The sequence below is a fragment of the Manacus candei genome, unplaced genomic scaffold, assembly GCF_025592945.1.
Source record: "Manacus candei isolate 608988 ecotype Guabito, Panama unplaced genomic scaffold, ASM2559294v1 h1tg000153l, whole genome shotgun sequence".
Taxonomy (NCBI): Eukaryota; Metazoa; Chordata; class Aves; order Passeriformes; family Pipridae; genus Manacus; species Manacus candei.
Window position 1 is genome coordinate 3,665,570 of NW_026138201.1, and position 14,961 is coordinate 3,680,530.

General features: G+C 44.6%; 1 protein-coding gene across 1 annotated transcript; it reads left to right on the plus strand.

Moving 5' to 3' along the window:
• Positions 1 to 7,199: 7,199 nt before the first annotated feature.
• LOC127463286 (dystroglycan 1-like) lies at positions 7,200 to 14,406 on the plus strand. Its single transcript, XM_051772545.1, has 4 exons — positions 7,200 to 7,310; positions 8,212 to 8,453; positions 9,111 to 9,970; positions 13,271 to 14,406. Exons 1-4 carry the CDS (start codon positions 7,200 to 7,202, stop codon positions 14,404 to 14,406), a joined length of 2,349 nt encoding a protein of 782 aa, XP_051628505.1.
• Positions 14,407 to 14,961: the final 555 nt, after the last annotated feature.

Here is a 14,961-nt window from a genome sequence, read left to right on the forward strand (position 1 = left end):
TTGACATGTCCAGGCATATTCCAGAAATAGGAAAGCAGGTAGAAACAACATAAACAAAGCAAACATCTGTGAGCTTCAGAAACAGGAGAGACATACCCAGATTCCTTTCTCCATATAGTTGGTCCTGAAAAAAAGGCAACATTTGCCCAGTAACTTGGTGGCAATTACAGATAACAGATAAACAGAAGTACAGCTCCGAAGTCAACCAGTCTGGAAGTCCACAGGGGTCAGAAGGGAAGTGGAGACACCAAGAGGCAAATGGCAGGAGCTACAAAGGAATTTGGGGAAGCAGGAAGGTCTGGAGTCCAGCCGCTGTGTGGGTAAGGGGAGTTGTGGACAGCAAGGTGTGAAGAAAGCTCTTGGATGTGGAAAGAGTCCTTTAGGCAAATGTTTTGGATGCTGGAGGTTGCTAGGCAGGGAGTGGGTGGCTGCCCAACAACAGGCACACAAATAAATAATAAAAAAGAAAGACTGAAATGCTTTGCTGGTTTCTGCCAGGGGCACCTCGGGCAAAGGCAAATGCCAGGGGCCAAGGCAGGATGAAATCCTGCTCTCCTGGCTCTTGATCCAGCACTCAGCCAGGAGGTCATGGTGGTACTCTCACCCTGCTTTCAAAAGGAAACAACAGTGAAATCTGTTACCCTGGCAACTTTGGGAGCAGGGACTGTTGCAGGAACAAACATTATGTGTGAGAATAAATGCACCCAGGCACAACAGCCGAAAAAAAAAGCAAATAGCCAGATTGATATTTCCAGAAATAAGAGCCTGAAGTAAGGCTCCTAGATCCAGAGCTAGCTCTTTAAATAAACAACTTTGTTTTCAGAAGCTCTGGAGGACTGCAAGAAAAGAACTTGAACTTTTCCTAAAAACTTAGCCAGTTTATGCAATGCCTCACCAAAGCATCCAAACTTGTTTTGGAGATGTGGTTTTGAAAATGCAGCCCCACAAAGACACTGTTGCCTTTTTATAAGAGCACCTACTAAGCTCAGCTAAAAGCTTCTTGCATTATTTCATGTATAATTTCCTTTCAAGCAAGAGGCATTTACACAAACCAAACTGGTTTTGGGTTTTTTCCCTATCCCCTAAATTGAACCTTGTCATGCATTACTTTGCACAAGAGCCCACAATGTGCTTCTTGGCCTCAACTTACATTCAATGAACATTAAAAAACCTCCTCCAACTACTGGGCACAAATTTGTGACAGACCTGTAAGGAATGTACATGCCCAGCCCTTTCCCCTGGTGTGTTTGACTCCAGCTCCCTCCCTTTCCCTACTGTAAATTCACTCAAAACCTCAAGAGCTGCCTTTCTACCCCTTTTTTTCTCCTTATTATATTGACAAGCCTCAGTAAAAACCCTTGAACACCTCCATGTGAGTCATGTACATACTTACCAGGTCCTTGGAGCAAGTCTCAACCCACTCTAAAATCTGACAAATTGTTTTTATTTAATTTCTGGCATATTAAATACTCAGAGATTACATTCAATCCCCTACCAAAGATGTGGCTTCATCACTGCTAAGTCATATAATTCCTCAAAGATACGAAGGCAGATTCATGTCTGAGTAACTGCCTCAGAATCAGTAACTCCACAATCACACACAGAACAACACTTTCCTGAGCTGTGCTTTCCTGGGCAACACTTGATTTCACCTACAAAAGACAATTGGCATAAACTGAATAAAAAATTGAAGCAGAAACTGAATCCCACAGGTAACTATGGGCAACCTGTTTGAAAGGAAGTTTTAACATTGTTATCAAGTCAAGAATGAACAGAAATACTACTTTTACTGTAAGGCTCAGAGAATCGCCTTTATTTTAAAGAGAAAAGGACCTTTTAAGTGCTATCACACCTTCTTCCCCTCCTTTTGTTGCTTCTTTGCAGCAGAGGCAGCCTCAAGGATTTAGCTGAGGAGAAGGATTTTTATTCTGCTGGAGAGCTCTGGGCAATAGCAGGAGCAGCTCGCCCAGAGGGCCCTGAGGGACTCAGGAAACAAGGGGCCTTTTTACAAAACAGGCTTCCAGGAACTCACTTCCACCTTGGCATCATGAGGAAAGGAAACTTGTGCAATTTCAGCCTGCCTGTCCCCCCCTGAGAACCCGATCCTCTCCCCAGCCAGAAATGCCTGACCCTGTTATTAGTCAGTTTGGAGCATTCGGAAGGGGAGTGATCTTCTGGATGCCTTGAAAATTATGTTATTTCAAGGGTCTTTTTGAAAACTAGAAGTCAGGTAAAGGGCAGAAATTCCAAACCATGTCCCCACTGAGGCAGGGAAAAGCCAAAACCAGCCCTGCTTGGCTCCTGGCTGTCCTCATCCACGGAAAATATGGCAGAGGATGAAGCTGAGATCATTAAGGGAGCTGCAGAAAAACCTGAAGGAAACCAGACTCCGTCAGCTCCACTGTTCAGACAGCAATTTGTTTAGCTAATTGCCAAAGTAAAACAAACACTGAAAGAAAAACATCTCGGGGGGAGGGGGGGGGGCGGGGAATTAGTAAGAGGGATCTGGCTGGAAATTTGCTTCCTATCCCCATCAGTCAACAGGCTCCGGTCATACAAGAAAAGGCACAGGGGTTCAGCTGTTCCTTGCCTTCTGCAGAGAGTTTTAGGCCTGGCTTTAAACAACAAACAGGGGTGAACAGACTGTTTTTAGCACCTCTGAAGCTACCGAAGTGTGAAGAAGGTGCTCCACGCACCCTGACCCCATCCAGCCTCTGGGCACCTCCTCTGTGTCTCACTCATCACCTCCAGTCAGGAGGTGATGAATTAACAGGGCTGAATTAACTCTCCTTAGGAGAAGCATCCACTTCTGATCATGGGGAAATGGGATTTTTCCTTCTTTCCAGTAAAGCAGACAGGAACCACCTAATAAAAGGCCAGAGCATCAGCAACAGCATCTGTGTTATTAGAGAGCTTTGAGCCCAATTGGGTTGGTGCCAGGGGAAGGGAACTGTCCCAAAGTGTCACATCAGCTCAGAGCGAGGCTAAACAGAGTGCATTGAGTGAAACAAAAACCATTTGGAGGTTATTACAGCAAACTTGTTTGAAAACCTGCTGTGGGGAGCCAGGAACATCAGCTGAATGCAAAAGCTGGGCCTGGGAGAGGCGGCAGGCACCATAAATAAGGTTCTGTCAGTGTGGCCATAAAAACCTTGTGGTCCTTGTTTCCTACATAACCCACCCCCTTTTTAAAAATCGCACAAGGTTGGAGCTTGGCTCATCAGCCTCCAGCTGCCCTGGTGTCTGTGCAAAGCTCAGCTTTGCTCATTTCACCAAAAAAAGGGCAGAGGGGGAAAAACTTGCCAAGAATGAGGACTTGGCCAAAAGATTTCAGCTCCTTCTGCCATGAAGGACAGTCTGGAGTGGTATCAGTTGGTAGGATTTCTAAAATCCCTTTGGAAGTGACAGTCCATGTTTGCATTAACAGCCAGAGAGAGATGCAGTTTTAAAGAGGTTTCAAAGGTTTGCAGGTCTCACAGTGAATTTAGCAGGTGTAAAGCCAGAAGTCCTACTTTATGGGCAGCTCTAGCACCTCCTCCTGTCTTTCTTCCTACAGAGCACAGAATTAAAACCAAAACCTTCCTACAACAGAGCATCTTTATTCAAACCAACCTAGTGACCTTTTCCTTATTAAATAACTTATAACTTTGAAAAGCCCAATATTTAATATAAAGTTTTATCAAAAGATGATCTTTTATTTAAAAGAAAAAGGACACTGAATTTAATCCTTTTTCCTCATTTTCAAAGAAGCTGAAATGGAAAAAAAATATGGCACTTGAGAAAATGAAATCATGGAAGTAAATTCTTTCTTCTCAGTTTTTAACTCTCCCCAAGAGAAAAAAAAACAACCAACAACTAAGATGAAATAGTGAGGGCTTGTCTGAGTAGGAAAGTTTTATCTGCTAGATATGGAGCTGTAACTCTGTAAGTGCCTGAGTCCTTTCACTACAACCTCTTCCAGCTCAGTTTAATCAGTCTGCAATGTCATAAGCTCAGCTTTAAAGAGGAAAACCATAATTTGGAAAAAAAAATGCTTGTAGGAAAACAAGAGTGTTCACATGGGTAGTTAAACCCAAACTTAACCCTGGTATAAATTCATCCCTAGGCTTTCATGTTTAAACTTTCCCATGTAGACAACGTCTCTCTCAGAGAAAATATAAGGGTTTGGGAGGGAAGTGAGGTGGGAAGTGAAAATACTTTCCCAGTGCAGAGCAGAATGAGAACTAGAAGCAAATAAAGACAAGGTTTAAGAAGCAGCTTTCCCTCAGATGTTGTTTCTTTGTCCTTTCCACTCTTTCGCCCATTTGTTTTAAAATAAGAGAAGAAAAACTAAAAAACCTGAGGCAGCAACTCAAAGATAAAACATCAGCAGGATTAAAATTATTAAACTGGGTGTGGGTGGGGGTGTATTATTATTTTGAGAAGGCATGAAAAGAAACCCAAGTCTTTTTCTGACACTTATCCCAGATACCAAAACTTTGACTTTCTCACTAATGTGCATTTGTCAACACAGGAGTGACATTGCTGTGACCCACAGGAACACACAGGCTTCTTTCTTCCATCATATTCATTTATGTCTTTCCCAACACCCAGTTTTTCCAGGTTTCTGACTTCCAGAAACAGGCAACATGTTTATTGCAACACTCTAAACAAAAACATCTCCCACATTTTGCACAAGGCTCAGTGCACCAACAGCCAATTTGCAGGCATATCTCCACAGGTTTCCAGGCAACTCCAACACATGAGGCTTTTCCTGGAATGTAATGGAAGTCAAAGGTGGAAAGCTCGTATGCTGAACAATTCAGCAGAAAATGTGTTACCACCAGATCTCATGTTGTGTCAACACAAACTGTCCTGAAACTGCCTGGCACGTTTTCAAGGTGTGGACTCCAGGGTTGTCAGCACTGCCAGTCTCAGACATTCAAAAAATAATGCATTAGGCCACCAAAATACTATTATTAAATCACCTTCTGTTTGTTGAGTTTTCTGGGGATACTGGGAAAAGCTCTAGGTTTCCTCTGCAGCAGAATGTCAAAGAGACTTGAAAGGAAGCCAAAATTGCCAAGCAATTACTTGATTCCAGGTGCTAGGGGTCTAATAGATACAAAAAACAACCTCATCACAAACACATTAGCTGTGTGGTAGATGCCATAACCATCCCAGGCTATTTGGGATTTTGCAGGAGACCTCAAACCCCACCTAGCAGGACTGCTAGGCACTGACAGACAAGTATTGGATATTTGCTCTCATTTCCTCTAAGGAGTGACGAGAGAGTGCCTTAGGCAGGGGCAGCACAGGGAAACAAGACAGTCACAGTTTCCATTTTACAAGATCACCCAAAAAGAAAACAGAAGATAGTGTATCCTTTGGTTGTGTTCATTGGTGTTGTAGATAAAGATTTAGGGGTGGGGTTTCCCCTCAGTTTCAGAATGGTATCTGTGTAAATGTAACACAGGCTTGTAGGAAAAAGAGTGTGCCTGGAGCTAGCAGTGAAGCAAGTACTTATAGGTGCCCCAAAAGATGCTGTTTGAGTCAGGTGAGCTTTGGATTACACTTATCCACTTTTATCTATGTCTACCCTGGTCACGAATTCACATGAGAATGAAGTTGTTCCCTAAAACTTTTGATATTTCCTGGTTCTGCATGGGAAATAAATATCTTAAGCCAGAAGTCCTTGTTTCTGAATGAGCCACATTTGTTCACAATGTTTTCCTGCATTTAGACATAGAATGGCATTTGAGATGGTTTCATAGAATACCAGAATGCTTTGGGTTGGAAGGGACCTTAAAGATCATCCAGTTCCAACACCCTGCCATGGGCAGGGACACCTTCTACTATCCCAAGTTGCTCAGGGTCCCATCCAACCTGGCCTTGAACACTTCCAGGGATGAGGCAGCCACAGCTTCTCTGGGCAACCTGTGCCAGGGCCTCCCCACCCTCACAGGGAAGAATTTCTTCCATGCCTGGACTCAAGAAGTGGAGATCTCCTCTTGGACTACTGTCAGCTCACAGCAACCATGGAATTCTCAGAGCGTTCCCATCATTTCAGAACAGGCTGATGATTCATACATGGTTACATGGCAATATTTACTCAGTTCTCAGGAGGCAAATTCATTAGGAGAGATTAGTCAGCTGTCAAGCACCCGTTCCCTTGCATAAGAATTATATTCTCTAAATAAAAGTCCTCATCTCCAACTTGAACTTCTGCCCTACCACCTACTCACTCTTTTCACAATCAGTGAAGGAGGACATAACCATTATGTTTTCAGGGATTGCAGGAGAAAGGAACATGGAGATGCTGACAGTGAAAAATGGAGAGGAGAGTGTAGCAACTTGTTTCTCAGCGTAACTGAGCATCATCAAAGAAACATGAACTTCTGATTTATTCAGAGCCAATCATAGTTGCAACTGAAACAGATTTTGCTGTCTTTCAGTAGTTATGACACAATTTTTGTCTTTCCATGAGACCTACATCACCATTTCTCCCTCTATCCAAAGCTCCACTCGTGGTTAAAATGTGCTATGCACAACAGAGCACAGCAGAAAGCCTGGCAACTGCTCCAAAGCAACTACTGCAAACACATCCACAAACAGAAGGAAGAAAATACGTGTTAGAAGCCAGCAGAGCAAGACCTCATTCATTGATCCAAGGCCACTGAGCTTGTGGAGCCAATGTGAAGTGGGCCGTGGTTTCCAAGACACCCTGCTTTACCAAGAAACGGGTGCTCCCTGCACTGCTGTCTGGCTCCAAAACATTGTCCATGCTTTTCCAGCTGTATCAGTTGGTTTAGCAAATGCTATTTGCTTCTTGTGAGCTTTTAATAAGGCTATTCCCTAAGCAGGCCAGACCAGGCATATTGTGTGCACCGCTCACCTAAAAGCTGGAAGCCACTCACAGGCTTGTGAGAGCCCTTATTATTGCTTTTATCTCCTCTTGAAAAAGCAGCATCAAATGTAGCAAATAAAAAGTCCAGCCCTTGATGCTACGAAGCAAAGGATAGTGAGTCTCAGCCTGCCTTTGCCCTCGGGATTTGTTTGCCATATGCCATACTCACCTTTCCCTTTGCTACCACACCACCACAGAATGCCAGTGGGTCAGGTTACTGCACTGTTTACCTGGCTCTCCCCTAAACCATTTGTTGAAGGCCCCAGTGTAGCATTTCATCTCTGAGTGGGCTTTTATCACAAGAGAAGCAGAGATGGGAGCAACAGCAAGACTGGAGGAAACTGGGTTAAAAAGCACCATGAACTGGCGTTGTGCTACAGGGTGTTTCCGCATGGAAAACCTTCAGCTGAGCAGAGCAGCAACTGTAAGTACCGAGGCTTTTTAAAATCCCACAACCCTCCCCAAATGTCAGTGGTCCCAAAGAGACCAAATGCAATGTGAAGCCTCACAGATCTGAGAGCACTGTGCTTCCCCATGAGGTGCAGCTGCCTAAATGAAGTGTATGTGCATATGGGTTTGGGTTTTCCCTTTCCCCTACAGACCCTAAGTGTGCCAAAGTAGCAGTGGCGCTGGATGAGGATGGATGAGCCCTGCAGGGACACAGCGGGCACCCACAACAGGTCTCCTGCCTTGGGGAGAGTCCTACCCCTGCTCCCTCTTCTCCTTGTGCTGGTGTCTGTCTGTGTGAGCTCACCTGCTGTGGTTGCCAAGGGATCAAATAACAGAAGTGAAGAAACAAAGAGCCTTCAAGGAATCCCAGATGTAACTGTTCCTGTGGGAAAAATATTCCATTTCCCAGTGCCAGTACTCGCCTTGCAGGGAACGATAACTCAGTACAAGGTAATGATATTAAATACACTTCTTGGTACAATCCTGCACAAACATTCACTTTGTGTTTAAAATGAACAGACTAAAAATCTCCTCCTGGAAAGTGCCTCAGATCTATTAGAAACACTTAGAAGTGATGGCAAAAATCTCACCATCATTCACTGCCAAGGCAGCAAATAAACAACCCCTTCACACAGCACGTATTTTATCTACTTGCAGTCTGAATAATGCAGGGTCTTAGAAATGGCCAGTAAGTGTTCCTAAAAAACACCCAAAACAAGCATTATGTGAAAATCAAGGCACTGTGGTTTCTAAGATTCTCAAATGGACCATTTTGCAGTTGTTCCTGGACTTCTGTCCAGTTAGAACTTGCAATATATAAAACTCAAGTACTAACACCATTTCCTGTCTCTAATTCTGCTTCTCTGATGGAACAGGTCACTTTAGCCAGTGGTGCAGCTTTGCCAAAATGGTTGGAATTCAACTCCAACACAAACACACTGCAAGGGCTGCCGATGGCAGGGGAGGGTGGAATGTACCTGCTAAGCATCACTGCCTCTGGAAGGATCCATGCCCAGGAAACACCAGGCGCCGCTAGAAACTTCACCATCTATGTTCAGGACAGCAGTTTATCCGTGGACACAGAGGAGAGCTTGAAATACATGCCAAACAGCCACCAGTGAGTACTGCTACCCTAATCAGTGGTGGGAGAAAAAGCAATTTTAAGAAAGAGATGGGTCCTTCAAACTGACATGGGGTGGGGGATGAGTGAGACAAAAAGAAAACAAAACCCCACAAAATACTGTTGAACCTAAAAGCAGGAGGCTTTGTTGCCCCAGAGCAGCAGTGTAAATCTGGGCATGAGGACTGCAAGCCCAGCAGTGCTGGGACACTGATTCCACATCCAGCCTCCCTGGAGCCTGGAAGGTCCTAACTGGAGCTCTTCTGTCAGCAGGGAGAGAAGCAGGCTCCCAGTGAGACTCTCCTCCACAAGACACTGCCTGTTACAACAGATGGTACTTTCTTAAGTACCTACATTTGATGTCTAACAGACTGGGAATATCTTTTAAGTGAATTATTTCCATAATGAGGATAGTGTTTGGTAAATTCAGACCATGCTGCTGTGTTCTATACAAGCAATGGGATCAAACTTAGTGATCACTGAAGTTAATGGAATGGGAAACATTCATACATCCAGAAGGAGGAAGTTTTTGATTAAGAAGTAATACTTAGAACTATGCATGTGCATAAGACGATAGATTAAATCCAAACAGGGATCTTCATAAAAACGGGGGGTGGAAAAATGACTCTTAACCACTGGACTTTCAACATCCAGGTGTGGGAAGGAAGTTGCCATCACTTCTGCTGAAATCATTCTCTCTGCTGGAGCAGAAGCCCTGGAAATCCAGGAACGCCTGTACCTGGTGTGCACCATGGCCGAATATCTCCACCTAGAGCCCTCCCTGCTGACCCTGATGCAATTCCCAGGTCCAACTCCCAGGGGCTCCGAGGGCCTGGCTGTGCTGGCTGAACACATGGAGCACGTGGACTTCACGGGGAACCACCACGTGGGGCTCTCCTGGCCTGTCAGGTGTGGAGGGTTTGCCGTGCTCCACGAGTTCATCCAAGTCCTGCAGCACAACGTGGACTCCCAGCACCTCTCCCAGCTGCTGGGGTATGGAATTGCAGGCTGGAGAATCCTTAGGAGAGGTGATTATGAAAGAAGGTCTGCAAGACGACAACGTAGGGGATTAATGATCACACCAACACCTACATTAAAGCCAACTGGAGTTATCCAGAGACCAACTGCAGGAGAGGCTTCCAGGCCTCTGGCCTTTACTGTGCCAAGCCCTTTACTCACACAGCTTGTGGCAACACCTACCCAGAGTTCATCACCTTTCTGTGGAGAAAGTGCAACAATAGCAAGTTGTAAGATGCAGAATAATATCCAGCTTGTAAGTCAAGAAAGCTTGGTCACCTTAGGAACGGACTCAGCATGGGACACACCAACTAACCCACCAGTATCCATGATGTTTGCAGACTCTGATTTTCCAGATCTTTCACCTTCACTGGTTACTGGAACAAGGTTTCTCTTCAATGAGCTGGAAGTGCTGCCCACTGGAGCTTCTGGGACGTCCTTGCTGCCGGAGCAGCTGGAGCCTCACCTGCCTGAGACAGACTCCTATTTCCCTTCTGGTAAATCAGAAGTATCCACATACCATCTCCTACAGGACATCACTTCAGGCACAGACCAGCTTTCCAGGCCCATGGACATTTGGGTGACAAAGACTCTCCATGAATGGCCTCACAGCTCAGCAGAGGCATTTCCTCCTAAGACCCATTTTCACGTGTTTTTGCCAGAAGCAATGTCAGTGTCAGCAGTGCCAGATTGCAGTGACAAGGCAAAAAGCCACTTCCTAGAAATTCAAATGCTTTCTAGTGCATCCCTCTCTCCAGAAACACTCAGTCCTGAAGCCCCAGGCAGCTTTCCTGTCACATTAGCCAGCACTGTCCCTAGTGTTTCATCCAGTGGCACAAAGGAATTGCACACAGACAAAGATGTGGAAACAAGAAGGATTTTGCCAAATGTCACCAAACCTCCCCTGGAGTCACACAAAACCTCAGACATCCAGCCAGATGCTGTAGAAGCACCTCTGGTGACTTTATTTAATGCCACTTCTCACCTGCCCAGCAGCACACCAGGTATGTTTGAGATTTGACTTTCTATTTGTCTTCTTTCCTGCCCTGAGTCCCCAACAGAACAGTTCGATTCAGTTTCTTCTGCAAAAGCGCAACTTCCATGCCCAAGGGATATATCAGCAGCAGTATTCCTAGGAAGCGAATGCAAATTTTTGCTTAGCTTGGAGCAGATACCAGCTCAGCTGAATGATCAGGCCATTCTAAGGAAACATATGGATCCTTAAAAAAACTCCAAAGGAACATAAGGATGGTCAAAGGTCCAGAAAACATGTCAAAGTGAAATAATGAGTCCAGAAGACTGAGAAAACATGCAGGTTTATATAATGTTTAGCTTAAAAGATGAAAGAAGCATTCACAGTATCTCCTGGGAACTGGTGGAGCACTAATGACCTTCAACTGCAGTTAGGATGATTTTAAGTTAGACATTAGCTAAACTTTCTCACAGTAAGGATAATAAAACAGAAGAGATGCTTGGGGGATGCTGTGGAGGGTTTTTAAGAACAGAATATTAAATATTTATCAAAATTGATGCAGAGGTAAATGAGCATCCTATGGAGTAAAAAATTAGACCAGACACACTTTATCCACCTTCTCTTCCATTTGCATGAATCTGTGATTCATGTTTAACTGCAGAGATGGTTTGTTTGTAGTGCCGGTTGGGTAAATTTGCAGGATTCTGTCTGAGTCAGCTTATATTAAATCTGTAAAAAGCCACACACAAAAGATCTTAAATACTTACTAAGTGCAGCATTCAGAGCCAAACTATTCCTTCATTCTATAGTGACATGACTGCCCCTATTTTTAATGCATTGACCTTGTTGATGTCCTTCAGAACCATCTTCTTTGTAAAACTTTATTAGACCTAAAACTGTAATCTGAGAAATTTAGATTTGCAATCAGGTGTCCAAGCAAGCATCATTGAGAGAGAGACTATTTACAACAGCAGGCAGGACAAGCGGGAATGGCTTCAAACTGACAGAGAGGAGGTTTAGATCAGATGTTAGGAAGGAATTCTTTCCTGTGTGGGTCCTTCCTGTGCTGGCAGATGTTTGTAGAGTTTTCAATCACATCTCATAAAAGCTTTTAGATGATATTCCCAACCCTATAACAAATTATTGACATAAGATTCCATTTACATTATATCTAAATGATCTTTCACCTTAAACTGTAATGTAATGATGTTCTCATTTTCCCAGAGGTGGTTCAGACACTACTGTCATCCCACCAGGATCCAAGCACCTGGCTGTTTCCCATATCTGAAAGCCTGAAGTTCATGGAAAGTGCATGGATTCTTCCTCCATTTTCTGTTTCACAAGGGCTTCAGACTATAACCCAAGGTAAAAACAAGTTTACTTTTCTGTTCTTGCTTCTGAACGTGGCTGCCATCAACCTTTTATCCACCTTGAAAGGTGTCCCTGGTCTCCAATACTAGAACGCATGCAGTCCCCAAATGATTATGACATAAAGATTCACATCCTGAATTAATCCCTGTTATTTACCTTAGGTAATATATAAGGAGAAGATAATAGGGCATGATTTTACTCAACCTTTCAAATTATCCTATAGTGTAGAAAACACAAACACATGAGATCCAGAAATAGCAGGAAGAGAGACTCACTTTTGTCACAGGTTGCAAGGACTCTCTGCATCCTGAGCTTTCTTACTCCTTGAGCCTGGCAGTCACAGAGAGGAGATTTCCTCTCAAATTCATCCCCACATTTTACCATCCTACAGCTCACCTGGTGTCCACTCCCATTCACTGGAGCTCTTCCAACCAGGTAGATGTGCAGCACCCACAGGAATCCTGGCCCAGGCAGGGAACTGTGGGGTGATGCTGGGACACCCACAGTCTCATAAAACCCTCAAACAAAAAAATCCATGGTTAGTGTTGGAAATGAAAGATGAAACAATAACATGTTTTACTAATTACCTCGTCCAAGAGCTCCATTTCTGAATCTGACGATGGAGCGCTCAGACATCAGGGCTGGGAGCAATCTGGAGAGTTAAGAGTTGTTTCTTCAGAAATTTGTGTCTGTTTCCCACTGTCCATCTTTTTACTTGCTTTAGAGATTATCTGATTCCATGTTGAATCAGTCTTTGTTAGTGTTAGGTTTGGAAAAAAAAAAGAGAGTGAACAAAACAGAATGTTTGATTGGATTTTCCATCATTATCACCCATGTATTTCCAGTCTAAGACTCTCAAGGCCTAGCATGGGATCCCCATTACAGGATGCTACAGAAACTCCAGATAACCAACACATTTCCACCTTAACAGAGTCAGAAAAAGTAGTTAAAAATATTCAAATAGTTTTCCAAAATGGCTGTAGAGTCACAAAATCTCCTGAGCTGGAAGGAACCCACAGCGATCATCAAGTCCAACTCCTGGCCCTGCACAGGACCATCCCCAAGACTCACACCATGTGCCAAACACTCCTTGAGCTCTGTCAGCCTTGGTGCTGTGCCCACTGCCCTGGGAAGCCTGTTCAGTGCCCAACCATCCTCTGAGGGAAGAACTTTGTCCTGATATCCAACCTAAACCTCCCCTGTCACCCAGAGAGACTTGTGACCCTTCATCCCCTGATATTGTTAGGACTCCGCTATGCAAAGCCATTTTTGATCTCATTTGCCTTGCCTACAGCTCTGCTCTGAGCAGGAGCTTGGCCAGGTGACATCCAGAGATCCCTTCCAGCCAGCACGCTCCATGGTCCTGAGGCTGATGAGATTTCTTCACAATCCTTCAGTAAGCCATTTTTCCTCTCATAATTATTTCCTTTCCTTTTCTCCCTCCTCTCTAAAGGACAAGCAAACACTTCCCCAAAGGTTGTTCATTCCATTACATTCCTAACAGCAACCATTGGATGCCTCTTCTTTTTCCCTGTCCCTGCCAACACATTCTACGATGAGGAAGATGGGAACTCCACTCAGTTGTCTCTCCAAGTGGCTCCAGCCGACGGCTCTCCATCGGGATTGGAGAGCTGGCTGCAGTTCAACATCTCCCAGCAGACCATGCATGGCTATCCCCTGGATGTTGACTTCCAGTATTCCCCTCAGGAGTTTGTGCTGTCTGCCACAGATTCAGGAGGGCTGACAGCCTGCGAGTCCTTCACCATCGAGTTGCTCAAGCCCACCAAGGTACCGTGCCATGTTTACACTGTCCGGACAAAGAACAGCTACTGCTCTTTCCTGAGGGAGAGGAACAGGGTCAGTTTGTTCCTGGAGAAGCTCTCCCTGTATCTGAACTCCAGCAGCTCCAGGGATATCGTGGTGACAGCTCTCCAGCCTGGCTCCACGGTCATCTCCTGGTACAACAGCTCACTGTGCGCACGTGCCAACGGATCCTGGTGCACCAGGGATGAGATCCAGGGAGCACTGGAGAAATTAGGGGTGCCAGGTGGGTCCATCAGCCCACGCTTTGTCCAGGCAATGCTGCCAGAATACAAGATTGATGTGATTTTCAGCATTTTCTACAGCGATCTCTGCTCTGCCACCACAAGGCCATTCCATGGGCCTACACTTCAAGCCAGGAATGACTCCACGATTAGGGAGACCCCACCTGCCTTACTCAGCAGTCTTTGTGCCACTCTTGGAGTGGTCCTGGTAATCCTGGTTTGCTGGCTTTGCAGGTGTCTCAGGAGAATTCCTGGATCCCAGATGGTGCTGTTCCAGAGGAGCTCCCAGTTAGGCCATGCTGACGTGGAACTGGATGTCCTGAAACCCCGCAAAGCCCCCGTCCATGAGTGCAGGGCTTCAGCTCCACCTCCACTATGGATCCCACCTGGGGCACCACTCACCTCCCTAAATCAGTGTCCCAGGGCAATCCCACTCCCCCACATCACACCACCCTTCCAGCCACCAAAATACCAACTCCCTCCCCCCTATGGGGAGGGCGTGACCACCTACCACAGCCACAGCAACAGCCAGAGGCTCAAGTGAGGAACTTTTAAATGACATTAAGAGCAAAATCTACAAAAAAAGGACAATTTGTACTAGAAGGTTCTGTCCTTATTACTCACATAAGCAGTTGGTAGCTACTTAACACAACTCTTCCTGTTACAGAATTGGGTGTAATGTACTTTTTAAGCTACATTTTAAAGTTACGGGTGTAAAACTCACTCTATTGTCCAATTCCACCCCTTCAAGGGCCACAGGGAAGAGAATCTCTAAAATTCTGTAAAAGAATTTCTAAAAGCTTTTCAAATATTTTTAAATCCTTCCAGTTTAACAGATTGACACATACAAAATGTAATCCATAATTTAATTATGAAATACATTTTGCAATTACATAACTACGATTAAACTACTTAATCCACAAATCCTGATTTTAACGTGTACACTCTTTTAGAACTGGTAAAATCTTCCCTGCACCTGTAGTCCATAGACATAAGAGTGGTAAAATATAAATCCAAAAGATTACTGCAGGAAACATCAGCCCTTGTAGTATCTCATATCCCTGTAAGACTTTTCAAGTCTGTAAAATACAAACACACA